Genomic DNA, 26880 nt, shown 5'->3' with positions numbered 1-26880 from the left:
AAAATACTCAAATAGAAATCTGCTATGAATATTGTTTTGTAACATTTTTGATTCACTTAAAAATACATTATAGATGTATTTTGGCAAATTTAGATTTATAATATTCATTTTCTTTATTTTTATAGACAGAGTCTCACTGTATTGCCCAGGCTGGAGCTCAGTGGCAGGATCATAGCTCACTGCAGCCTCAAACTCCTAGCATCAAGCAATCCTCTAGCCTCAACCTCCTAAAGTGCTGGAATTACAGCAAATTTGTGCCTGGCAAGATTCATGATATTCTATTTAATGATGCCATTCATGCTTCATTTTGTGGTTAACCCACAACTTATTTAATTAGCCCTTATGGACATTGAGATCATTTCTCATTTATTTTTAAACCATTACAGACAAAGTGGCAGTAACAGCTGAATTGCTGTATATGATATATTTGTGTGTGGTTATGCTTCAGTGGGTCAGTAACTCTACAGGATGAATCCTGGGTATTATGAGTGCAAGGTCAAAATGCTTGTTTATTTTACATTTAAAAAGATACTGCCAAGTTGTTTCAAACAATTTAATCAGTTAAGAATATCTTATTATCAACCCCTCAACTTCATGCACAATGCCTTTTTTGTTTGTTTGTTTGTTTTTATGCAGTTTTGGTTGGGGCTGCATTTGAACCCGCCACCCTCGGTATATGGGACCGGCACCCTACATAATGTCTTTTTTAAGTTAAAGTTTTTTTTATATCAGGTGAAATATTATTTTACTCTGACTTTAAAATTTTAACCATGAGTAAGGGTAAGCATTTTCTTCTCTATTTTTATCGATTACTTCTGTGAATTGTGTCTTTTTGAATTATCCTTTTGCTTATTTTTAATTGGGTTGTCTATTTCTTACTGACTTGTAGGAACCCTTTATGTCATGGATGTTAAATTTTATTGTGTATGTTTGTAAATGTTTTCTTCTAGCCTATTGTTTGTTTTGCATTTTGTTTATAGTTTGTGTAGATATTTTTTAATGTAGGTAGGCTTATTCTTTTCTATTAGGGCATTAGGCCTTTGCCTACAACAGAGGAAGTGTGGAATTCTTACCCTAGGACAGTGGTTCTCAACTTTCCTGATGCTGCAACCCTTTAATACAGTTCCTGTGGGTCACGACCCATAGGTTGAGAACCGCTGCTCTAGGAAGACAGGCCGGGGTAGCTGGCATTGCTTGTGTATTTAAAATGGTACAGACTATAGTGGCTGAAATATATGTCCTCATTTCATGGACCTACCCATGCCATATAGGACAGACTGTCCTAGTGTCCTGTGTCTGACATTGAGGGCTATGGAGATGGCTGTCAGGTGTTCATTTTTCCTACATACCCCCCCAACGTTCCCTCTGGGCTGCAGCTGTTTCTAATTTTTGGTTCTTTTTTGGTGGTTCTCTTCTTCACCCAAAGTTTTGCTTCCATTTGTTCCTTCTTGTCCTAGCGCCGTTATGTTAAATATTTTCTACTCTCTCAATCCGTCCCTAACACTCCCTCTGCCCTCCATGACGGTTTTTCCTGCAAACTTCCCAGGCTCAGCGTGAAATCCCCACCAATCACTGGGTAATCTCACCCCTGCTGATTCCCCTTAGGTGGTCAGCCTCCTACTGCTCGGGAAATGTTTGAGTGTTGGTGTGCAAGTGCTTGTGTTCACATGGGTGATTATTTCTGAATTCAGAGAGACTCAATAAATCTTTTACCCAGAGAGTTATGGTTTTCTTGCTGGCCTTTTGTTTCTCTGGGGTTGACTATTTAGAAGATTTTGCAGCACATCTGCTCTGATTATCTATGCATACTTTGCTTAGGGGAAGTCTTCAGGGTTTTTCATATTTTTTCCATCTTTAGATTTTTCTACTATTTTTTAAAAATGATTTTGAGATCTGTGTGCACTGATTAGGATAACAGCTCCAATCAAAATGCCACAAATAGGCTGTGATGAACACTCAGTTACTCAGTGGTGGTTACGTAGCATATAATTCTTTTTAAAGGAGACTTAGGATATTAGGACAAAGGTTTGAGTGAGGACAGTTTTTGAGACGTAAACCTGAGGGATTCTCTGAGGCATTTTTCTCACCTCGCAGGGTTCTATTTTTATGTTTTTTAGGATAGATTTTTTTTTTTTTTTTTAACAAAAGCATCTGCCATAGAAATAAGGTGCCTGCTTTAAATGCCATTCAACTTGACCTCCAACTGGCTGTGGTTGGAAGGTGTCAGGCCTGCATCAGCACCGCAGGTCATCTCAGGGAGGCCCCTGGGAGACCATTGTCCTGAGAGCAATGGAGACTTTGGGGGAGGCTCTGTTTCCAGGGGACATGTGATCGCTTCTTCTCTTTTTTGGTTATTTGACATTTGGATGGAAAGCCTTAAAAGTACACAGAATTAGAGCAATTTGTATGAAATTAGTTAATTTTTTCTCCTAAATTTTAGGCACACAAAATTAGAGCAATTTGCATAAAATTCGTTAAGATTTTTTTTTCTAATTTTTTTGATAAAACAGGATCAGTTTCATAAACCAGTAGTTGGTGCAGGAACTAGAAGGTCGAGTGTCAGAATGGGGAACTCCTGGGTTATCCACATTTGTGAGAGCACATAATAGGCATCTCCTTATACAATGCAATTAAAATAAATGCGGGAGGTAGATGGAAAGGGTGCACAGGGACTTTAAGAAATGAATTAGTCCATAGCACCCTTACCAAACACTCACTCTGTGCTTTGTACCTGTGGTGTGCTGTGAAAGCGTGCTGTAAGGGAGGTGTCATGCTTTCCCAAGACATGACTCTCGTGGTGTGGGTGAGGTCAGAGAAGAGGACGACTGGTCTTTAGGGATCAGAGTTAGAACGCACCTCTGCTCTATTTAACAGCTGTGTACAGATTAGGACAGATCTGGAATTGTGAGGTGTGGATCAGTCCCCGAGGAGGCGAGGGGTTATAAAGAGACTATTAATAATGATTATTTGCACATTGAGATCTTGTATCTTTTATTCTTGTTTTCACTAGGGTATCACATATTTTATAGTAGGATGAAGACCTTGTGCTAATGTCCAAACGTGCAGCTGAGCAGGGGGGCTCTACTTTTGTACCACATTGAGTCCTTGTGCCGTGTGTGGGTAGCTACGACTGGTTTCTACTGACCACGTGTTCAGGCAGGGTGAGTGGTGATGGTGAGAGTTATGGTTTCCAATGGGCCTTAGAATTACCTGGGAGAGTTTTTAAAATGCATGTTCTCAGGCAACGGGGATCTCTGGAGATAGGGTCTGTGAATCTGTTATTTTAAAGAAAGCCAGGATCGGAACCAGTTGCCACTTTAGTAGTAGTTGAACGACAAGGCCCTCACCCGCTGTCCATCTCCTAACAACCGTGTCCCCTGCATTCAGCAGCATTTCATTTTGACCAACCGCCATTCAACCCATAAGCTACCGCTTTGAAATTAGCATGTCGTAGGGTAAACCGTTTTTTTTTTTTTTTCTGGACATGGGCATTGGAAATGTTTTTTATGCTTTGACAGGATGATTCTTGTAGAACTAAGACAGAAAATGTTTGCCGTCTTTAGGGAAGGCTAAGCCTTGCAGACATCGCTGAATTAAATCGCCTTTTGCTAACTGTCAGCTGAGAAATAGCTGGGAAGGTTGGGGGTAAGCGACCAGGGAAATTGGCTTTGCCGTTACTAAGAAACAAGCGTTAAGGCCTAATTTTTTAAACGTGGTAAATGGTTCATATAATTCATCTAAGATAACCACAGTTATTATTTATACATTCTAAGTTGGAAGAAAAAATTTACAGAGACCTAGACCAAGAACAAAAGGAAAAATATACACCACGTGTTCACATCCTGATCCTCAAAGATCAGGTGCAAATTCTGTCTCCTCTGCGGCCCTCCTTCACCACCACCCCCTCCCCACCCAGTCATCTCTGCTTTCCTTCTTATATCCCAACCCCTATTTCGTTGTTAATTTTCACATACTTCTTATTCCCACGTGTTAGTATCACTGTTATACATCAAGTTTCTAAAACCTAGACCTGATATACTATAGACTCCTAGAAAGGGTCTCTGATAGAAAGGATCTTAGGGATCAATAAACCTGATTTCTTACTTTTATGGTATCAAGACTGTTTAGTGGACTCTTCAGTGACAAGCTGGTCAAGGGCCTGGAAGGACTTGGAGGGAACATCATACGTGGTGAGACAGAGGGAGTGCTGTCCAGGGACGCACGGCCTGGCTCGGCCCTGTTCCACCTGTGTGATCTCAGCCAATTCTTCCCTTCTCTGTTTCATCCATTCTGGAATGAGGGGCATTAACTGTCTCTAATTTGAAGAGCTACTATGAGGAATAAGTGAGATAACATATATCAACAGTCTGAATTCTGGATGCCCAGTAGAATCCCTGGGAAGCTTAAACAAAGAAACCAGAAGGCAAACCCATTCTCCATCCCCCACCCCTGCCCCAGGAAATTCTGATCTAATTGACATGTGCTGCTGCTGTCTGCTCATCACGTTTTAGAAGGTCCCCAAGTGACTTTTAAAGTACAGCCAGGATGGAGAACCGTGAAAAAGCCTTGTTAGATCATATTTTCTATAAACAAAGGCCAATGTTTATTGTAGTTTGAGAATCTTACTTCCAAATATTCAGTATAATGCAGTGCCGTGTCACTGAATAAGGGATGGAACAATATTTTTAAAACAATATTTTAAAAACAATATTGCTTATTACAAACTATATAGTGGAGTGGTGCTGACACTGTCATCTCAGATCTACTTGTTTTCAGTAGAAAACTCTTTACATATTATATGGAGCTAAATTTAGAATTTTAAGATTAATTTATATCCCTCCTCCCCATAGGATAAAACAAAAAATCTACCTTATTACGAATTCTTAGTATTTCATTTATTCCCCAGGGCTAACCATTATGAGACAGAAAGAATTGTTGTGAAGGCTTTAATGCCCTGGGAAAAGGGACTGACATTTAAGAGATTATTGGTTAATGCCTTTCACCCTTTCTTTGACCCCCCTCCTATATATTTATAAACTTTGTAAACATATTGACTATGTGGGTGTAAGGTTTGCAAACAAATTTCAAAATGATACTGCTAACCAATTAGTTTTTTTTTTTTTTCTTAAGCCTTTCAAATAATCTTGTCTTCTCCATAGGAATGATTTAGGCAATGAAAAAAAAAAATCAATGAGCGCCACACTGTTTATTCCTCCGTGGATGGGATCGTGACTTAGTAAGGGCGGCGCTCTGCAGCCTCCTTTGCGAGGACGTTTATCCACAAGCTGAGGTTATTTGACTCTAAGGCTCTGCTGCTGGCAAGGAATAGCTTTTCAAGTGGAGCCATTCCCTCCGAAGAGCAGTTTTATTTTTTATAAAGAATATTTTAGAAATTCAGGTCTATATGTTAATAAGTTTTTTTTTCTTTAAAATTGTTCTGAAAGACTTTCTGAAGAACTAGAATTTGGCCTTCTTGGAAGGTAAAATACAATTTAGGAAAACTGGATCCGCTGTTTTATAAACTCATAGAACATCAAGGAAAATGTCTTTTTAGGTGGAGGAGAGTAGGCTGTTTGATGACCTTCCGAGGTTCACACATTCAGTTCGTGGCAGAGTTTGAACTAGAACTCTTCCCCCTGCCCTGTACCTTTGCAACTGTGGACGGACACCGTTTACCCAGCAGTGGTGCCCATACTCTAGACCTCTCAGCATCCAATGTACGTACCAAGTTCCCCGTAGGTGTTTGGTTTGGGCTGAGAATTCAACAAACATACCCTTTATTTTTGTTCTCGTGGTTTTAGGAAATCTCCCTTTCCTTCTTTTTTGAGAAACATTACCTGTGTATCATTTGGGATATTTTCCATGTAGAAATAAAATTGTTTTCAGACGCTAATCTCTTTTAGTTATCCAGATTTACTCTAATCTGTGGAAGCTGGCAAAAAATCAATTCACATTTTTCACGTACCTTTTTGCTAAAAAGGGACTTTGTGGACTCTGTGTGTGTGTCTGCTGGTGCACAACTGAGTGACCAGTGTCCCAGTATACATGTGCTCACAGTAAGGTGCAAGTGGTATCTTTGTATGACCTTAACTTGGGCATGGTCATGACCTCGTATGTGAAAATCTGTCTCACGGTGACCTTTGGAACAGAGAATGGTCAGGGCACCAAGTGTTTCTACAAGAGTTGCTTTTGCTTCTTGGTCCTTTCTAAGGACAGAACTAGGAACTATACACAAGTATATAAGGAAATATAAATACACACAAATACAGATGTGTGTGTGTGGATCGCTCTTGGTGTATATTAACAGTCGAAACGACTGCATGACTGCGTTTTGATTGACTGCAGATCACAGATACAATGGTGGTCCTATGAACTAATTCCATATTTTTACTGTAACATTTCTGTGTTTAGATACACACATACTTGCAGCTGCGTTGTAGCTGCACATAACACTTAGCACAATAACATGCTGTACATGTGTGTAGCCTCGGAGTGGTAAGACACACTATACTTGGGTATGCAGTAGGCTGTCCCGGCTGGGTTTGTGTAAGCAGGATGCCACATGTCGCCTCATAACACATCTCTCAGAATGCGTCCCAACATTAAGGGACTCGTGACTGTATCACTTTCTGTTCTTTGCTCCTCTTTCTATTCCTTTTGATTTAATTTTAGCTATGTAGGGTACAAAGAGAGTTCTCATTCCATTTCTTCTTTTTTTATTATTATTAAATCATAGCTGTGTACATTAGTGCAGTCATGAAGTACAGTATGCTATTTTTATATACAATTTGAAACATTTTCATTAAACTGGTTAACATAGCCTTCATGGCATTTTCTTAGTTATTGTGTTAAGACATTTATATTCTACATTTAGAAAAATTCACATGTATGGGGTTCATAAGATGAACCATAGATGTGATCCCACCATTACCCTCCCTCCACCCATCCTCCCCTTCCCCTCCATCTCCCCCTCCCCTTTCCCCATATTCTTGGGCTAAAAGTGGGTTATAGCTTTGACTCACGAATGGATCAATAAACTGTGGTATATGTACACGATGGAATACTATGCAGCCCTAAAGAAAGATGGAGACTTTACTTCCTTCACGTTTACATGGATGGAGCTGGAAAATATTTTTCTTAGCAAAGTATTTCAAGAACGGAAGGAAATTATCCAATGTACACAGCTCTACTCATTCCATTTCTTATCCTTTCTAGTCTATTCTCTCTCACTTTTATAGATAGTCAACTTCATTGTTTTCTGGTTTATCCTTGTGTTTATTTTTGTAATGACAAGAAGATATTTGTGTGTTATTCTCATTTTTTTTAACATAAGATGGCATACTATATACGTTTATTTATATAAATAAGCTATCTTAGTAGCATAGATAATAAGATAGCATACTATGTCTGTTTATTTTATATAAAAAAGGTAATTTATTTATTTATATAAATAAGCAGATATAGTATGTTTATACTTACTGATGTCTCCTGGAAATTACTCCCTATCAGGTCACAGATCTCTCCCTTTTTTCTTTTATACTTACACAGCACTCCACTGCGTGTATGTATACATTATTTTTTCAACCAGTCTCCTGTTCAGGATCATTTTTACCTCCAAGGGGCAGCAGAAGAGTTTAAGATGATGTGGGGGAGCTGGAGGAAGGAACAGAAGACAACAACCAACACGATCGTCATAACATTTTGCCAAGTGAAGGAAGCCGGGCACTAAAGACTGCATATTGTATGGTTTCCTGTAAATGAATAATCCAGAAAAGGCCCATCTATGGAGACAAGAAGTGGGTTAGTGGTTGTCCAGGATTGCAGGTGAAAATGGGGAGTAACTGGAAATGGGTGTGAGTGATGACGGAAATGGCACACAGTCTGTAAATACATAAAGTTGTTGAGTTATACATTTTAAACAGGCGAATTTTATTGCATACAAATTCTAGCTCAATTAAAGCTGTTGTAAAAAGTCAGCATCAGGTGGCAAAATGTGACATCCCTAAAAGAAATTGATTATCTCTGATTTGAATATGGCTTGAAGATGCTGTTCTACTTCATTAGTTAAAGGATAAAAGAGCCTCCATGGCTAAAACCCCTGCAAAACCCCTCAAAACAAAAACACCCCAAATAGGGCTTGAAGAATTAAACCTTCTGTATACTTAGTGGAGATTTGGGAATCTTCCCTGAAATGATACATACTTTCTATTATGTTACTTCAATTTAGAAGTGTTTTTTTTTTTTTTAAAAGCATTTTTTATTAGGGGAGTTTAGTGAATTCGAAATTTGCTTATTTAAAACTGTGGCAGCAAGGATTGATTTAATCCTTTTAAAGAGCTGAATTCCAAAGGACTTTGTAGGCCACTTTTTCATACCTTTCATTTTACAAATGTGACTCTGTTAAGAGTTTTAAAACCCTAATTATGTAATAAAGTTAGGATTATAGCCTTCCTTTCATCTGTTCTGTTCTTTAAATATTGATGCTGCTCTCTTAGGCAGCCATTAAAATGATAATTATTAAGACTGTGTAGAAACATGGAAAGCTGTTACAATATAACTCAAAAAAGCAGCGTGCCAGATGGCCTAAATATCATGATTTCAACCTGTGCGACAAATTTGTGTACATGTGGGAGGCCTGGAACGTAACAGACAAAAACAATATTTGTTTTTTGTGTTGGGCTGGTAGGTATCCTTCCCTTAGTATTCTTGTATGTTGCCGCACTGTATCCAAATAGACGTGTTTTCTAGAAATACTAATGCAACCACAGAGGACAGTGTGGAATCAAAGGGATTATGCAGATTATGGCAGCCGCCATGAGTTTGTAACCTGCATTTGCAAACTTTTCTCAGGGAACCTTCAATATTGGAGATGTGTATGGTGAGGTTATTTCAATCCACTGGAACTCTTCCATGTTTATCTGCCTTTCTTACTCTCGTCTGTGGAATCTACCAGGGTGGCATGGGTGGAGAATAATTTTCCTGCTGTTAGCCATTTCCACTGGAAGCTGAACATGAAGACATTGGCTTATGCTGACACATACCATGATTTATGTGAGACTGGAAGAATATTTTGTCTCCATCATTGGTGACTTTTATGCACTGGAAGGAGTTGCAAAGAATGATTGAGGATGCTTCTCTGGTTGGCTTTATAACGATACAGGATTGTTTCCTCTCAGGTTTGGGGAAGAAAGACTTGGGTGAGGTGGCTGTCAAGATGGGACCCGATTTTTGAGTTTGACTAATCAAATGGATTTTCTGGGTGACAGGGAGTAAGGAGTGACAAAGCACAGGCGACTGCAGCAACAATATAAGCGGCGTATTCTTTTACACTCTGACTCTGCCAAGTGCGCGTACTGCATTGTGTGAACACACTCAATAGGGGTTGGATTCCACCTTCTCAAATATTTGGGTTTTTCTGGTTGACGCTTGCTAAATGGTAGGTGGTGTTTATTAGCTCTAGCAACCAATTCCATTTTTATATCTCTGTGCTTTTCCTGTTGAAAGGTTGAGCTACGATAGCCATGACAGTTCCACTTTAGGGACAGGAAAAGGAGCTGGGAAAGGGAAGGGGAGAGAAGGGACAGTGCACAGAGCAGAGGAGCTGTGCCAGGCACACCGGTGAGCCTCGCTGCTGGGTCCCTGAGGCTGCGGTGAATTCAGCTCTCCTCTCAGGTTTGAACAATTTATTTCATTTTCTCTTCCCATAGAGACATCTTGCTAAGTCATATCTTTTCTCCAGCCCATCATTTGCTTAAACATGCCTTGTGACTTTCTCACTGACAGGGGATCAAAATCTTATTACACTGACCCCCTAGCTCCCAGGAGCCCAGTCTTCTCTGGCGCATGGAAGCACACATCCTGTCAATTCCCTTTTTAGTCACTCTTCCAAAGATGGAGGCTCATCTTTTCTTTTTTCCTGTTCATACTCTTACCGCTTCCTGTTCCCGGGTCTTCACTGATACTCTTATCACTACATTCTCCACATGCCGGCCGACTCTGGTCTCCTTTGCTGTGGCCTCGTATGGAATCTCTCTCTCTTTTTTAATCAGAATATTATGCGAGCACAAATGTTTTGGTTGCATAAATTGCTTTTGTACCATTTGATCGAAGTTATAAGTGTGCCCATAATATTTCGTTCTTTACTTGTGACTTGGCATTTATTTTTAAAGATTTCAATAATAATAAAACTATGATAGTGCCTTAGTTCAGGTTGTTGTACAAGATACCATTAACTGGATGTCTTAAATAATACACATTATTTCTCATGGTGCTGGAGGATGAGAAACCCAAGATCTCAACCTATTTGTTCCTGGTGAGGGCTCTTTTCTTGACTTGCAGATGGCTGCCTTCCTGTTATACCCTCACTTGACAAACAGAGAGAGAGAAGTGGGTGATGGGGGACACAACATACTCCATTATGGGGAACCCCACTCTTAAGACCTCATCTAAACCTGATCACCCCCAAAGGCCTCACCTCTAAATTCCATCACATTGGGGTTAGGACTTCACCAATGCATTTTGGGACTATAAACCTTGAACTCATAACAGATAACTATATTGATCATGTTTATAATGTGCAAGGCACTGTTTTTAGTACTTAAATTAATTCATCTAGTCATAAATGATAGTATTAAGCCCACTTCATAGATAAGGAATATGAGGTCTAGCAACGTTCAATAATTTGCCCAAGTCATACAGCTGGGCAGTTGAATTCTAGCCCTGGCAAAATCCAGGCTGTGTGCGGAACCACAGCTCTAAGTTACCGTTAATAAACATCTTTTTAGATGTTTCATTCTCTTATAATTTAAATCCTTTAGGGGCAAAGACAAGGTATCCTGATGACATAATCCTATGCTTGGAATAAGGAGTTGTTCTGTAAACATCTTTTTGTTATTTTATTTTATTTTATTTTTTGAGACAGAGTCTTACTTTGTTGCCCTTAGTAGAGTGCTGTGGCATCATAACTCACAGCAACCTCAAACTCTTGGGCTCAAGTGATCCTCTTGCCTTAGTTTTTCATTTCTAGTAGAGATGGGTTCTCACTCTTGCTCAGGGTGGTCTTAAACTCCTGAGGTCAAGCAATCTACCTGCTTTGGCCTCCCAGAGTGCTAGGATTATAGGCATGAGCCACCTTGCCCAGTCAACATCTGTTTGTTTGTTGATGTAACCTATTGTCAGTGATCAGTGAAGTTCTAGTAGGTTTTTTTGGAGAGTTTTAGCTTCATTGATTTGACTTGATGGTTTTGCCTTCATATACTGATATTCTATCATCTATTCATCCTCTAATTACTGCTGTAAAAAGGTAAGTGTGGCTGTTGAGAATTCAGATCCATAGCTATAATGGCCTAAATGAATTTACTGTCTTGTGTGAAACCAAACCTCAAATTTAGTTTTGTATATTAAACATTTTAAGTTTGTGTGTTTTCTTAAGCAATATTTTTATTAGTTTGGTATTCGACATGTCAGATAGAATGAGTAAAAGCAACCTATACTTTACCTTCCTTGAAGTATCAAATCCTGAAATGCTACTTAAGTTTTTGATTTTTTTATGGGAAGGAAAGGCTCTTCATGGAGTAGACTGTGAAGGTTGATTGTGCTGACGTTATCTGTAATGGGTATCCTATGTCCAGTGGTACTTGTGGTGTCAAAAAATGGGTTCCTTGTGCATATAATGCTAAACTGTTGGGTGAGACTTTCTTTCCTAGTAAAGACAAAATGCTTAGGTAAAGAAGCTGAAGTCTGCTGTTGTTAAAGTTTGTTTACCATGCTTCTTTGATCTGTTGTGCTCTCAAAACTAGGTATTTTGAGTTCCTTAATGGTTATAAGTGTGAATATGTATTAGTGGGTGATCTTTGTGAACAAATGCTATTTCTGTCAGCTATAATACAAAAGAGTGAAAGGGTGTTGTATTACTTCTAGAATCCAGAGGAAAATGGAAAAATTTGTCAGTCTCAGGAAGAATAAGAATTGTAACAACTGATGCATCTTGGGATGGAGAACCAGGAACATCTCAGTTGTTGAAATGGCCCCATTCTATTTTTGTTTAATGATCTGCTCGGGATTTATGTTGCTCAGGAGGGAGTCCCCTTTGCTTTAAGCATAATTCAGATAATTGAGAGGCCACTAGAGGTATATGAAACGGGAGAGGAGTGTCTCCAAAAGAAAGTGGGGATGCTGTCACCACACAAGGGAAACAGGCAAAAATGACAGATATCTACTTCTAGCAGGGGTCATTTCACAGCAGCGTGGGTTTAAATGACAGCTTTAATTTAAACCATAAGTGATTTGGATATTACCTAAATTCAGTTGCCAAGTTATTTCTCTAGATGGAAAATCTTAGCAGTTGAGTGCATCAGCAAATGTTTCATGTTCAGTTGTGAAAATTTGATTTTATTGATCACATTTGAAGAATATTTACTTAGCAATTTTGAAAACATACACAAATGTATAACAAGAACCCTCATGTAACCGTAATCCAACAATTGTCAGCCTTTTGCCAATTCTTGTTTCTGTTGATTGCATTTTAAAGCATTGTTATAAGATGGTTTTACAACTGGCTATACAAAATGTCATAGGATTTAACATGTCTGAGAACTTGCTTTAAGAAGATAAAATGAAATATCAAATGGTCAACATTTCATACCAAAAAAAAAAAAATCAGAGCAAAATGTGGTCCAGTGAAACAGTAATGCTTTATCTACCTGGAATAGGATTTTTATTTCTGTCAGTAAGCTTCTTACTGACTTTAGGTGGATGCATAAATTCCTTAACTCTCTTTTCAGAGTACTTCTACCAAATTTGTCTTCTGGTCATTAGAGTCTTTGAGGGGATGAATCAGAGGTTTTATTTGACTGTAAGGCCTGGACACGTGTATGCAGGAGCCTCATGTGATCGCTGATTGTGCTGTGTCTAATCTCTTTTGCAGTTGAAAGATGCATGAGTGTAATGCAGTCCGGGACGCAGATGATCAAACTGAAGCGTGGGACCAAAGGGCTCGTCCGGCTCTTTTACCTGGATGAGCACCGCACCCGCCTCCGCTGGCGACCGTCTAGGAAGAGCGAGAAGGCAAAAAGTAAAACCAACCTTTGAATTCTTTGCTCTTCTTGACATAGTCACACAAGGGTTAGAGTGGACGGCTCTGTGGAAGCTTCCGACCTGTGGAACTGTCATACTTTGCATGGTTTGGGGTTAGCCGATCTGAGATAAGTGATGGCCATCTTCGGAGCATTTCATTCCATGAATGTTTTCTTTTCCGTGAATGCTGTAAATGCTGACATTTTACCTGAGTTGATGACGTGATGAACTTTCTTTGTTTAAAGGTGGGATAGATATATGGTTTTACAGACTGAGACCTTTTGTTTTCCTATAAAAGATGACAGACATCATAAATCTTAGGGGCTTAGAGTGTGTTGCCATATTCTGAGCACAGTTAAGTGATTAATGAATTAATGTGGTTTTAATGATATCACATAAAATAGTTTTAATCTGACTCCTAGTTAAAACTTCTTTCTCAGAAAAATAGAACCAACAGGGATGTATGGATAGACAGATGAATAGACGGAAATCTGCGAGGGGATTTCTTAGGGAAATTGCCTTACATGAGTCTGGAATCTAAGAAGCACATGATGGGCCGTCTGCCAGCTGGAGAACCTGAGAGCTGGCAGTGCAGCTCAGTCTGAGTACAAAGCCAGGGAGCCCAAGTTTGGAGACTGAGAACTTGGGGCGCCACTGATGCAAATCCTAGCATCCACCTGGGGCTGAGCATAGGCTTATTTCTGTGCCAGCCAGGTGGGGAAGGAGTGGATACCAGAATAAAAGTGGGACCCTGATAATAAGGCTGAAATGAGACGTAGATGGTGTCTATGGGTGATCGATAGTATAGGCAATACTTCTGATTTATACTTAAAAACAGACAAGCAAAATAAATCTTATTCTGAAGTTATCCTTCCTGCCGGTGCTTCTCTGATCCAGACCTTGCTCCATTACCTAAATAATATCCATACCAACCTCCACCTGTGGCTCCAGCTACGCCACGGTCCAGCCTCTGTCTGCCTTTCCAGTTTTGTCTCCCATTATTTTCTGCCTGAGCTTTCCCGTCTGGCATCCATGGTCTATTCGACGTCCTGTGTGCTTCATGTTCCTGTGTGGCTCTGTGCCTCTGTGCCCCTCCAGCCGTTACCTTCTTCTCGGCTTCTCTGAGCTCCGCTCTACCTTGGCATCAGAGCCCCACAGCATCCTTTCCAGGGTGCCGTGTGCAGCTGGGCTATTTGGCTGCAGTAGATTATTTTACTTTCAATCTTCTCACGCACAAGGGCTGTCCGGAAAGTATACAGCCACACATGACTCTAGTTTACTTTTTTTTCTTTCTTTGTCTCACTCTGTTGCCCCAGCCCAGAGCGCCATGGCATCAGCCTAGGTCACAGCAACCTCAGACTCCTGGGGTCAAGTGATCCTCCTAACTTAACCTTCCCAGTAGCCGAGACTATAGGCACCTGGCTAATTTTTCTGTTTTCAGTAGAGACGGGGTCTCGCCCTTGCACAGGCTTGTTTTGAACTGCTGAGCTCAAGCAATCCTCCTGCCTTGGCCTCCCAGACTGTTGAGATTACAGGTGTGAGGCACCACTCCTGGCCTCTATTTTTTGTCCGCTCTAGATCTTTCTGTGTTTTTCCTTTCATAAACGTTTAAGTATAAATTTGACGTATTTATTAGCCTCCTTTTCTACCAGTCTTCTTGCTCTATTGGGCGTATCTATCTTTTTGTTACTAATTTCAGTATATCCTGAATCACTGCCTGGGGAAGATATTGTCAAGACTCCTCAGACAGGTTTCTAGCAGAAATAAGAAAAGCTGTGGAACATTCTTCTTAGTAAAGTATCACGAGAAAGGAAAGCAAGTATGTGGTGTACGCAATGCTAACATGAAACCAATAGATAAACACCCACATGCCCACAGGAGAGAAAAACACCCTTAAATTCAAGGGGAGGGAGGAGGGAGAAAGATTGGGAAGCTCTCACCTGATAGGCACATGTCAGGATACACAGCACAGCCCCTGGGTGAAGGGCTCAACCTCAACTTGAACTTTACCTAACAAATGCAAATCATGTAACCTAATTGTTTCTACCCTCATAGTAATCTGAAGTTAAAAAAAGACACATTTAAACTTAAAAGTCACAACGTACAGATAATCAATTTTTTCTTATGTATTTTTTACATTTGACATGGTCTTGTTTTTCTCATTTCTTAGTCTCTATGAGTATCTCACCTGCTCCATAACTGGGTATCTCGCTTCCCTCGCAGTACTTATCGATTCCATTTACAAAGTCACCGAGGGCCGGCAGTCTGAAATATTCCACAGACAAGCTGAGGGGAACTTTGACCCCAGCTGCTGCTTCACCATCTACCATGGCAACCACATGGAGTCCCTGGACCTCATCACCTCCAACCCCGAGGAGGCCCGTACCTGGATCACAGGCCTCAAGTACCTGATGGCTGGCATCAGTGATGAAGACTCCCTGGCCAAGAGGCAGAGGACCCATGACCAATATCCTTGCTGGGATTTTATTTGATCTGTGTGTGCGGCGTGTGCAGTGTGCTTTGCTTGTTCATGTGATTTTGTTTCCTGTCTCTTTCTTTACCCTCAGCACATTTCTCTCCTTTCTTCACTTTCACCCCAAGTAAATGAATATATGAACTTATAGAGATTTTAGTTTGCATGAACTCAGGAGCAGAAGTCTTTTTTTTGACACAGAGTGTTGTTATGTCATCCTGGGTAGAGTGATATGATGTCATAGCTCACAGCAATCTCAAGTTCAGGGCTCTGAGTGATCCTCTTGCCTCAGCTTCCCGAGTAGCTGTGGCTATAGGTGCCTGCCACAACCCTGACTATTTTTGTAGATGAGGTCTCGCTCTTGCTCAGGCTGGTCTCAAAATCCTGAGCTTAGGCAGTCCAACTGCCTTAGCCTCCCAGAGTGCTAGGATTACAGGTGTGAGCCACTGTGCCTCGCTGGGAGCAGAATTCTTTTTTTTTTAAAGTTTTTGGCTGGGGCAGGGTTTGAACCCGCCATCTCCGGCATATGGGGCTGGTGCCTTACCCCTTTGAGCCACAGGCACCACTGGGAGCAGAATTTTTAAGAGACTGAATCTACCCCACAATCTGAGACATCTTCAAATATGGCCGAGTTTCCCTAGAGAGATGAGTGCCCGTTAAATACCATTGCCTTTTTTTTATTATTGGAGTGCTCATTAACTGTAACTGGGAAAGCACTAATTTGGCTCATAGAAGATCGTATTTTGTTATAAAGTTGGTTTAGTTCAGCAAATACTTTATGAGTTCCAAATATGTACCAAGCACCAAGCTTCTTCCTGCTTTTTGTCTCTCTTTTTTAACTTAGAGTTTGGAAACTGAACTGACTGATACTCCAGGGGAAGTGATTTTTTTACTTAATAACATTTACCCTCTCTAAATTGCTTGAGCAACTGGAATCTAAGTCTCATTCTTGATTAAACCCATTCTTGGGGTCCTGCAGTGCTGGCGAGGAAAACAATTAATGCTCTTGGTCTGAAGGCGTCCTTCCAGCTGGGATGAAGCCAGGCGTGTGGCGAGGCCTTTCTGACCTCAACGTCCTTATCTGTAGAGTGAGGTGTCAGGCTAGTCGACTGCTTTGGTTTCCTTCTTCACATTTGCAACGGCCTTAGAATACAGGTGCCCCATATTCGCGTCAGGAGTAGTACGACTTCCTTGCTGTCTTTGGGATGTGTGCCCTGAGGTTTTCCGGGAGTCAGTGATGAATTTGTGCTACTCCAGCTATCATCTATCACACAGAACATTGATGGAGCAGAATGGAAATATTCAGCCCTTGAAAGGATCTTGACAGCATGAACATCTGAGTTGATGAGCCATGATGTTTTTGTCAATATTCACAGTATGCAGATAAAGGCAACTGGGATTCATAAATGAGCAAAACAAACACAGGAGCTGATTTTCTATGCTTTAATCTTTTCCTTTGGTTTATAACTCTAACATTTGCTAAAAAATAAAGCAAAAATGTTTGATCAGTAGGAATGCTTTCTGGTGCAAGCGGCAGAAACCGTGCTAACGGTGTTTTAAGCAATAAAAAGTATCCATTTAGAACAGATTTGAGTTGAAAGTTGTGTTCCCTGAATTGCAAATGACGAAACAAAGGCTCCAAGAGGTGACATGAGGGCCTCGCTGTCACAGGCTCAGGTTAGCAGTAGAGTTAGGACTAGAGTGTATTTCCAGGTTTGATTCACCTCTATTTCTGCCTTGCCAGTCCCATGTCTTCTGACCAATTGTTTTTTTTTTTTTGAGACAGAGCCTCAAGCTGTCCCCCTGGGTAGAGTGCCGTGGCATCACAGCTCACAGCAACCTCTAACTCCTGGGCTTAAGCGAGTCTCCTGCCTCAGCCTCCCAAGTAGCTGGGACCACAGGAACCCGCCACAATGCCCGGCTATTTTTTGGTTGCAGCCATTGTTGTTTGGCGGGTCCGGGCTGGATTTAAGCCCGTCACCTTAGGTGTATGTGGCTGGCGCCTTAGCCGGTTGAGCTACAGGTGCCGAGCCCTGACCAGTTGTTAAGGCCAGTTTATGTGTAGGTGCTAAAGACCTTGGTGACACAGGCCCATTCCAAAGGGTTTGTATCTGTGGAGTAGGACGTGGCTAAGGACATGGCTATGACTTCTTTGGAGAAGTCTTTGAGAGGCTTTGGTAAAGAATTAGAATTAAGGGATAAAAATTTTGCTGTCATTGGACTTACTTCACCACTTCTTTGGACTCCAGCCAAATACTTTGTGGGGCACAGAGAATTATCCGCAGTCAAAGGAAACGGAGCTCACCACATTGGAGCTATGTGCCCAGAGAGCTCAAAAATGATATTCAAGGACCTATTAGCAAATGGCCCAGATCTTTCACCCTTTGGATTCTTTAGTTATTTTTTCCCTTGGTCTGGTTGCTCTTCAACTTCCAGGCGGCCTGTGTAACGAGGTCCTGACTGAAGTGCATGAGGGAAAATGGAAACGGAAAGAGCCGGGCTAGTTATATTCAAATGTTCTAAAGGAAATGAAGTGTGAAACGAGGTATTTACAGTCTGTTTAACTTTACAAGGGGTAGGACTTTACCTTTCTGGTTGATTTTGCTTTCCAAGGCACCATCTCTCTCCTACAGTCATAATTTGAATCACAGAAGAAGTGGAAATATGCTGTGTTAGCACTGGAAGGTTAATTAGTATTTCAGCTTAAAATGGAAATCTCTCAGTTGGTGTCATCTGTTTAATAAGCAAATATTGCCCGTGGACCCTTTACCCTGATGTGTGTCCTCATTCTCCCATTTCTTGGTTTTAAACCTATGCTTTCCCCTTAATTTAATTCTCTGGGTTCTTCTCTTCCCTTTATTCTTTCATCTTCATTACCCCTCACACTTTGAAGTTCAATCTGCTTTCCAAGTGTAAACGCAATTCCTGCCTTCTGTAACCTCTCAACACTTATGAATTATCCATTAAAAAACTCCTTTGCTAGAAGTTAAGTGGGAATTTTTAGCTCACCTATTTATTACCATTTATTCTGCCTCCCCACTGTGTAAAACAACCCAAGGCTCATTCCAATGAGGATCTTTAAAAATTTTAGTTCATATGATGGCAATCCTTTACCTCTGAACTCAACTTCATATTCTCAATTGCCTTGTCTTGTACCTGAGCTTTGAGGGTACCCCCTAGCATATCAGGCTTGTACTTCAAGGATATAGAAGTTTGGGCCTGTTTATTAGGTAGAAACCATCAATGCTAGTAATCGGAAGAGGAACATAGTACAGAGACAGGCCTCGTGTAGGGGAAAAGAACACTGGACTAGGGTGCACGAGACCTGGTTTTGAATGCGGTTCTCTTTCTAATTCTTATCAAATTTCTCCCTCTCACTTCATTTTGTATCTTTATCTGAACAATGATGAGACTGAACTAGAGGGTCTAATTTCCTAGACATAGGAGTGGGGCTGAGAAAAGAGAATTGAAAGGATCATGTACCAGGGACATTGTGGAGGTAAAAAGATAGTAGGCGAATAGGCATAGGAAAAGAGAAGGTCTAAATTTGCTAAATTTGGGGTTTCATCCTGAAGAGATTTTTTCACAGAAGGTGTGTGAGAGCTACAATTCTGGGGCATTCTTGGTACATGCCAGCTACAGCATATGCCTCATACACGAAGAACTTGAACCTTATGAATGAAAATCTTGTGTTATGAATGTGGCAGCATAATTGAGAAAAACTGGCCGGGAAATGAGAAGTAAAAAGGTATAATGTATAAGGTCATACAGACGTGTTTTATGTTTATGGATTTTGCTAATGAAGATGTGAATTAAGATGCTGTCTTCTTGCTGGAGTGAAATTAGAATCGGTAACATGGTTTTTTTCTCTTATGGTTGATAAAATCTGGTATTTTTTTAAAGAATAGATTTGCTATTTTATTTGGATAAGATCAGATAACGTTTGAATTAAAGAAGCTTTCAAAATAATATGGTTTGACTTTTATTTTACAATGGAGAGAACCACCTGTACCCAGCCTCCTCCCCACACTGCTAATTTGTTATTATTGTCATTACTAGTAGCGTTTTAGAGCCTATGGATTGCAGGGCCTTCCCAAAGAATTTCAAGTTCTGTGTTACTGATAAATATCTTTGCATATTCTATGAAAGATCAATTTTTATTCTGATGAGAACGCAAGTTTTTTCTTTGACCTTTCTCATGTGGGTGAAGCAGACCTTTGAGGAAGCTGATAAAAATGGTGATGGTTTATTGAATATTGAAGAGATCCACCAACTGATGCATAAACTAAATGTTAATCTGCCCCGAAGAAAAGTCAGACAGATGTTTCAGGTAAGTTTTCATGACCTCATCGGCCTTTATATGAGAACCTACAATTAAGTTTGCAAACTCATCCTAGAAAAAGTGCTACATACCTCATGGGTGAATATCACCATGGTCACCTCTGAAATCCTCCCCTTGAGAATTTATGCACTGATAGCAGCGCATAGTCCATTCTTCAAAGAAATTTTGGAACTCTTTTTCTGGAATGGCTGTGAAAGCTGTTGTTATATTACCCTTGATGTCCCAAATGTCATCAAAATGTCTTCTTATCAATATTTATTTTATCTTCAAGTAAAGAAAAGATTATTGGGGGTCAGATCGGGGAGTAGGGAGTGTGTTCCAATATAGTTATTTGTTTACTGACTAACAGTTCCCTCAGAGCCAGTGCTATGTGAGTTGGTGCATTGTTGTGATGCAAGAGCCATGAGTTGTTGGCCAAGGGTTTCAGCTAAGATTTTCCTAACTGATGAAGGAGGGAAGAGGAAGGGATAGGAGGGGATGGGGGAGGTTGAATGGAAGGAGGGTAAATGGTGGGACCATGGCTATGGTGCATATTGCAAGGGTACGTGTCAAATCTATTAGGTGTAGAGTATAAATGTCTTAACATAATAATTAAGTGAGATGAAGGCTATGTTAACCAGTTTGATGTAAGGATTCCAAATTGTATATAAAATCAGCACATTGTACCCCATAAATGCATTAATGTATATATGATGTATGTATTTATGACTTAATAAAGATAAAAAAGGAGAGGAAAAAAGATACATATTAAAAAAAAAGCAAAAAGATTTCCCTAACTGTTTCTCTATTGGTGTTTATTTGGTTGGCGATGCTTCTCACAATCAGCTAAGGAGTTTGACACACAATTCCATGAATTTCTGTCATGTTTTCATCAGTTCTGCTCATTACTGGCCACTCTCACCTTCTTCATCAGTGACACTTTTCTCCCCTCAGAATAATGTTTAATCCATTTGTATACTGCCCTTTTTCCCCCCGGCATTATCCCCATAAAATTGAACTAACGTGTCCTTGATTTGACTTCCACTTTTCTCAAGTTTAACAAGAAATTTACAAAGGTTTGTCTGCTGTTCTAATTCAAGCTCCAACATTCTCACATCACACAAAACCATGCAACAGCAATAATGAACACCACTCAGCGAGACACCAGCACACATCGACATGAACACAACTGTGAGGCATTGATATACCAAGGTTATGAAGCCTCCCTGAGCTGTTTGTACAGGGCAGCCAATGTAAATGCATGGTGGTATGTTCATGAACTTAATTGTCAGACCTTTTTAAAATACACAGAAGTTATCGATGTACTTAGGTATATTAAAAGACTACATTGTTTTACTGGGTGTTAATATTACATGCCCCCTACTGCTTTATTTTTCTTTAATGAAGAGAGGCTTTTGGCACACACATGTTCATACCAGCTTTACTCATAATAGACAAATACGGGAAACAACCCAGGTGGCTTCAAAGGATGAATGGTCAAAACACCTGTGGTCCATGCATAACTGTTGAATACTACTTACCAATAAAAATGAACAGCCTACATTGGTATGTGCGACAACCTGTGTGAATCTCCAGAGAATTTTGTGGAGTAAAAAAAGCCAGTTCCTGTAGGTCACATACTTCATAAGACATTTTGAAATATCTAAGTTATAGAAATGGAGAACACATTAGTGATTTCCAGAGGTCATGGATGGAGAGGATGGAAGGAGTTGGGATTTTTTGGGGGGTGGGTGAAAAGGAAAAGTTATTTTGGAAGCCCTCCTGTGTATATATTACGTCTCTAGTCAGAACTAAAATCCTCATAAAATGCTTGTACCTTGTAATCATTATTTGTGTGATACACATTGGCTTATTTATATATTAGTTTAGTCTGAACAGAGGCAGTTTAATTCATCAGAAAAAAAAATCTATAAATTTAGCATGCATCTACAATTTGACTTCCTAAAATACATTATTGTTATTGTTGCTGTTTTCAGAGAGTAATTGTAGGCTTTTTCTGACACTTAAATAATGGAGTAAACCCAATGCAGTGAAAAGACAGGAATGTTTGCCTGCCCCCCAGGGCTATTGTAAGGATCAGAATAGAGACTAAGTAAGGTGATGAAAATGGCACTTGTCTTGCACTTTAAGAGTTCTGTATTTTGTTTGAGTTCAATCCATGGGGCTTAGAAGTGCTCATCACTCCTACCATTTAGGGAGCCCTCCAGAAATTCATTCAACTGCTGATTGATGTTAGTTCAAATGCTCTTTCCCTGTTGATAAGTCATGGACGGAAATCTTTGGGCCCAAACCTCTTCTGTGGCATCCAGCTGGGATTGTATTAATATTCAGTTTTCAGTCTTTTTTTTTTTGAGACAGGCGCCTCAAGCTGTCCCCCTGGGTAGAGTGCCGTGGCATCTCAGCTCACAGCAACCTCCAGCTCCTGGGCTCAAGTGAGTCTCCTGCCTCCGCCTCCCAAGTAGCTGGGACCACAGGTGCCCGCCACAACGCCCGGCTATTTTTTGGTTGCAGCCATCATTGTTGTTTGGCGGGCCCGGGCTGGATTCGAATGTGGCTGGTGCCCTAGCCGCTTGAGCCACAGGCGCTGAGCCCAGTTTTCAGTCTTAGATGCAGAAATGAGTTCTATTAAATTTTAAATCTGTGTAAAGACCATGTTAGACTGTTAGGAATTAGTAGCGTATTAGTTTATAAAAGTTGTTATTTGGAAGTAAGTCATAAGCGTAATCCATACTTTGCAGTGATTTTCTTTTCTAAGTGATGAGGTAGGTGACACTTTGCACATATGAAAATAAGCTTCGGAGGGCAATACGATGTTCGGTGCTCCGGGTTTCCCTTGTTTTCTAACCACTTGTCCTTAGACCTTGGTAAGAACAGAAACAGCACGAGGTCTGAGGAGCAAGAGTTGGTGGAAGACGGAAGCTGGTTCTGTTCTGTGAGCCCTTAAGGTGGTCCTGTCCCTGGTTGGACGTGGTTTGCATTGTGGGGAGCTGGGTCCCCTTGTGCTAGAGAATGTGAGAGAATGGAGGGAAAGGAAGGAGTGAGAAAGCTATATAGCCAGCGTCCTCAAACTACGGCCCGCGGGCCACATGCAGCCTGCCTAGGACATTTATCCGGCCTGCCGGGTGTTTTTGCTGCCACTGCCTGTCCTGCTTAGCAGTCAACTTGTCCTGGGGCCCGCAGTCCAGCCCTCCAATGGTCTCAGGGACAGTGAACTGGCCCCCTGTTTAAAAAGTTTGAGGACCCCTGCTATATAGGGGAGCCCAGAGATGGACAGGCAGAGTGGAAATGTGTTGTCACCAACAGAGCAGATTATCTTTAAACTACGTGGAAAGGTCTGCCCTGTTCTGGTAGCTCCTGCTGTCATGGAAAAGTCTATATAGGAGGGCAAAGTCTATACCTGTAAAAGTAATGATTTTGGGGGTGGGGGGTACTTTTTGGAAGCAAGATAAGGAAGTACATAACATAAGCTATTAAATTATTTTTACTTCTGTATTTTTCCCCATCCAGACACCTGTTTATCTCTAATGCACTTAGTTTGAGAGGGTGAACTGGGAAAGGTTTATGCCAAATGGCTTTTGGGTTCAAAGTAAATCTTTTACACAAGTTTTAAGGAAACATTAATAGCCTTTTTTTTTTTTTTGGCCCTAAATGTCAAAACTTATCAAGCTAGAAATGACTGGATAAGGAGTTGTATCTGCTGCATAAATATTCTGTCCATCACGGGCTTCGTGTCTAGCAGGGTTCGGTAAAAATGCTCATGGTCAGAGTAGTCGGACGAAGGATTATTATTTTAGCAACATTCTCTTTCTTTTGAGCATATTGCTGGTGAAGACATGAAAGCCTTCTTGGAGTTTTCTTTTTCTTCTCTTTGCCTTCTTGTTTAGTGAAAGATTCAACTGATACTTTTAAAGGAATCTTTTGAGGTATTAAAAAAATCCTTAGAGTTTTACTATTCTTAATTGTATTAGACATTTATATGGAAAAGTCTTGAAAAGTGTTTCATCTCTGTGTCCAAGATCAGATATTTTGAAACAAAGTTAAGCAGTAATTGGGGCATTAGACCCAGTTTCTTAGGATGCATAGTCTTTCTAAGGGAATTGCCTCTAAAGCGTTGATATTCAAACCGCTATCTTTAAAATGAAAGAGGAGTGTTTGCTCATAAGTAACCAAAGTTTAGCAAAGTTTTTTTTCTCCCAATTTTTTATGTGCACTTTGGCTTTTAAAGTTATGTGTAAAACTGCTTAACAACCGACTATACTTCATAAAAATGTATGCATTTCAAATGCGGTTCATTCCCTATCAGTTTTTGTTCAGTTACAGTTGTGTTCACTTAGAATGAAGATCATGGAAATGGGTCATTTACTCATTATGTATTTCAAATAGTTTTATGATTTTGTAAGGGCGGCGCCTGTGGCTCAAGGAATAGGGTGCTGGTCCCATATCCTGGAGGTGGCCTGTTCAAACCTGGCCCCAGCCAAAACCTGCCCCCCCCCCCAAAAATCAATCAATCAGGTACATAGTAAAAGATTCTTGCTCAATAATTACTAGAATCAAACAATTTCAACTAGAAATTAGTACAGATGGGTTATTCAGGCTTTTCTATGGAGGAAAGCATCATAGTGATGCTGACGGCTATGAGAGCATCAGATCTACCCTCGGAGAAATAAGATTCTCTTATAGGTAAAAACCACATCTGATTGGATTGCAGCACAGAAACTGATGAGAGGGTGGTATTTTCATCAGGTTTTAAGTTCTTTTGTTCTTGATGAGTCTTGTTCAAGATACTTCTTTTTTGGTAGTTTCTTCAAAAACCAGCCTTTGGTTTTCTTGCTGCCTTTGTATTATTTCTATTTCATTGCTTTCTGGTTTTGTTTACATTTCCTTCTATTTCCTTTGGCTTAATTGTTTCCTAGCTTTTAAAGTTATTAACTTCTAAATCTGCTTTCTAATACATTTAAAACTTCAAGTTTCTTTCTAATTCCTATTACTTTATCCTACCAGTTTTAATATGCAGTGATTTGTTTACTGACATGGATTTTATTTTCCATTTAGAATGTGTTATATTATTTCTACAGTTTTCTTTTTAGTGTTCTTTATTGATTTATAAATTTACTGAAGTCAGAGACATTGGTTTGTATCAGGCTGATTTTTAAAAGTTTGTTGAAACTTTCTTTGCGGCTTAACATATAGTCAGTTTTTATGACGCTCTGTGTGTGCTTGAGGAGCCTGTGTGTTCCCCACCTGTAATTTGTGTACCAGCTTTTTGTAGGGCACGTTATTTCCCAATACTGGATGTCCTATTTCAAACTCTTATTACGGCCTTGTTTTTTCTGTCTCTTTCAGGAAGCTGACACAGATGAGAATCAGGGAACTCTGACCTTTGAAGAGTTTTGTGTTTTTTACAAAATGATGTCTTTGAGACGAGACCTTTATCTGTTGCTCCTGAGCTACAGTGACAAGAAAGATCATCTAACTGTGGAAGAACTGGCTCAGTTTTTGAAGGTGGAACAAAAGGTATCATTAGACCATTGAACCGAATGTTTACATAAAAATATTTGTGAAAGATACAAGGCTTTCTTGGGCGGCGCCTGTGGCTCAAAGGAGTAGGACGCTGGCTCCATATGCTGGAGGTGGCGGGTTCAAACCATACCCTGGCCAAAAACTGCAAAAAAATTAAAAAAAAGATACAAGGCTTTCTTTTGGGGTTGGATACAGGTTTACTTTAATTTAGGAAAAAGGGGTAAATACCACAAGTTGACAAAAATATATGAGTAATTTAAAACTATTTCCAGTAGCTTTTAAGAGAAGAAGTGTGAAATTGGACATTGGGTTATTTGATATTTTTACCTTAAACATACGGAGGATGGATGTAGACATTTTCCCCCAGAGAAATGAATGTCAACTAACTTATTTGATTTTAGATACAATGGTGCTATTTTCTATAGTGTTATAAAGTGTTAATAATTAGTATAAATTTATATTTTGTTTTATATTAGCATAAATAGAAATGTATATTTCAAATATGTTTTGAAATATAAGTATATATTAGTATTTATATACAAGTACATATTTCAAAATATATTAATAATATAGCTAAGTATTGAACTATAATATAATTATTAACTAGCATTATAGTAGGTCATTGATAACTATGATAGGAAATTGGCATTTTGTCATGTGAAAAGAGTAAGTAAATTAGGTATGGATTAGCAAAGGAAATCTCTAAATATATTTAAAATATATAGGCTGAAATGTGGTCGCAAAGCTGTTCTGCTAGTGTTTTTTTTTTAATATATATCATCTCAAACTCTGTTTCTCACTAAAATAAGGGAATAAATGAATTTTTTAAACTTATCTAACCTTTTATCTTAGACTTTTTTTTTTTGAGACAGAGTCTCACTTTGTCACCCTCAGTAGAGTGCTGTAGTATCACAGCTCCCAGCAACTTCAAACTCTCAGGCTTAAGTGATTCTCTTGCCTCAGCTTCCCGAGTAGCTGGGACTGCAGGTGCCCACCACAATGCCCCGCCTTTTTTTTTTTTTTTGGTTGCAGCCATCATTGTTGGTTGGCGGGCCGGGCTGGGGATTTGAACCTGCCACCTTAGGTGTATGTGGCTGGTGCCTTAGCCTCTTGAGCCACAGGCGCCCAGCTAGGATCCAGGGTTCTGATACCACTCCTCTCCATTCTCTCATCCTCTCATAAGATATGCAGGTGTCCATAACAAAGAATCCGGCAGTGGCTCGGCTCCTGTGGCTCAAATGGCTAAGGCGCCAGCCACATACACCTAAGGTGGTGGGTTCGAATTCACCCCGGGTCCGCCAAACAACAATGACAGCTGCAACCAAAAAATAGCCAGGCGTTTTGGCAGGCGCCTCTGTTCCCAGCTACTTGGGAGACGGAGGCAGGAGACTCGCTTGAACCCAGGAGTTGGAGGTTGCTGTGAGCTGTGATGCCATGGCACTCTACCCAGGGGGATAGCTTGAGACTCTGT

At 40.1% G+C, this 26880-nt stretch overlaps 1 protein-coding gene across 1 annotated transcript in view; it reads left to right on the top strand.

Moving 5' to 3' along the window:
* The window catches only part of PLCH1 (phospholipase C eta 1), a 220113-nt gene that overhangs the window by 108664 nt on the left and 84569 nt on the right, over nt 1–26880 (top strand). The window contains exons 3-6 of the mRNA XM_012807817.2: nt 12926–13072; nt 15298–15541; nt 19748–19877; nt 25233–25403. Of these exons, the coding sequence (XP_012663271.2) occupies nt 12926–13072; nt 15298–15541; nt 19748–19877; nt 25233–25403 (692 nt within the window). The remainder of the gene's footprint in view (nt 1–12925; nt 13073–15297; nt 15542–19747; nt 19878–25232; nt 25404–26880) is intronic.

Source organism: Otolemur garnettii, unplaced genomic scaffold, assembly GCF_000181295.1.
Source record: "Otolemur garnettii isolate 467f Iridium unplaced genomic scaffold, OtoGar3 scaffold00076, whole genome shotgun sequence".
NCBI classification, from domain to species: Eukaryota; Metazoa; Chordata; class Mammalia; order Primates; family Galagidae; genus Otolemur; species Otolemur garnettii.
The sequence above is the reverse complement of the archived record's forward strand: the minus strand, read 5'-3'. Positions and strand labels throughout refer to the sequence as shown.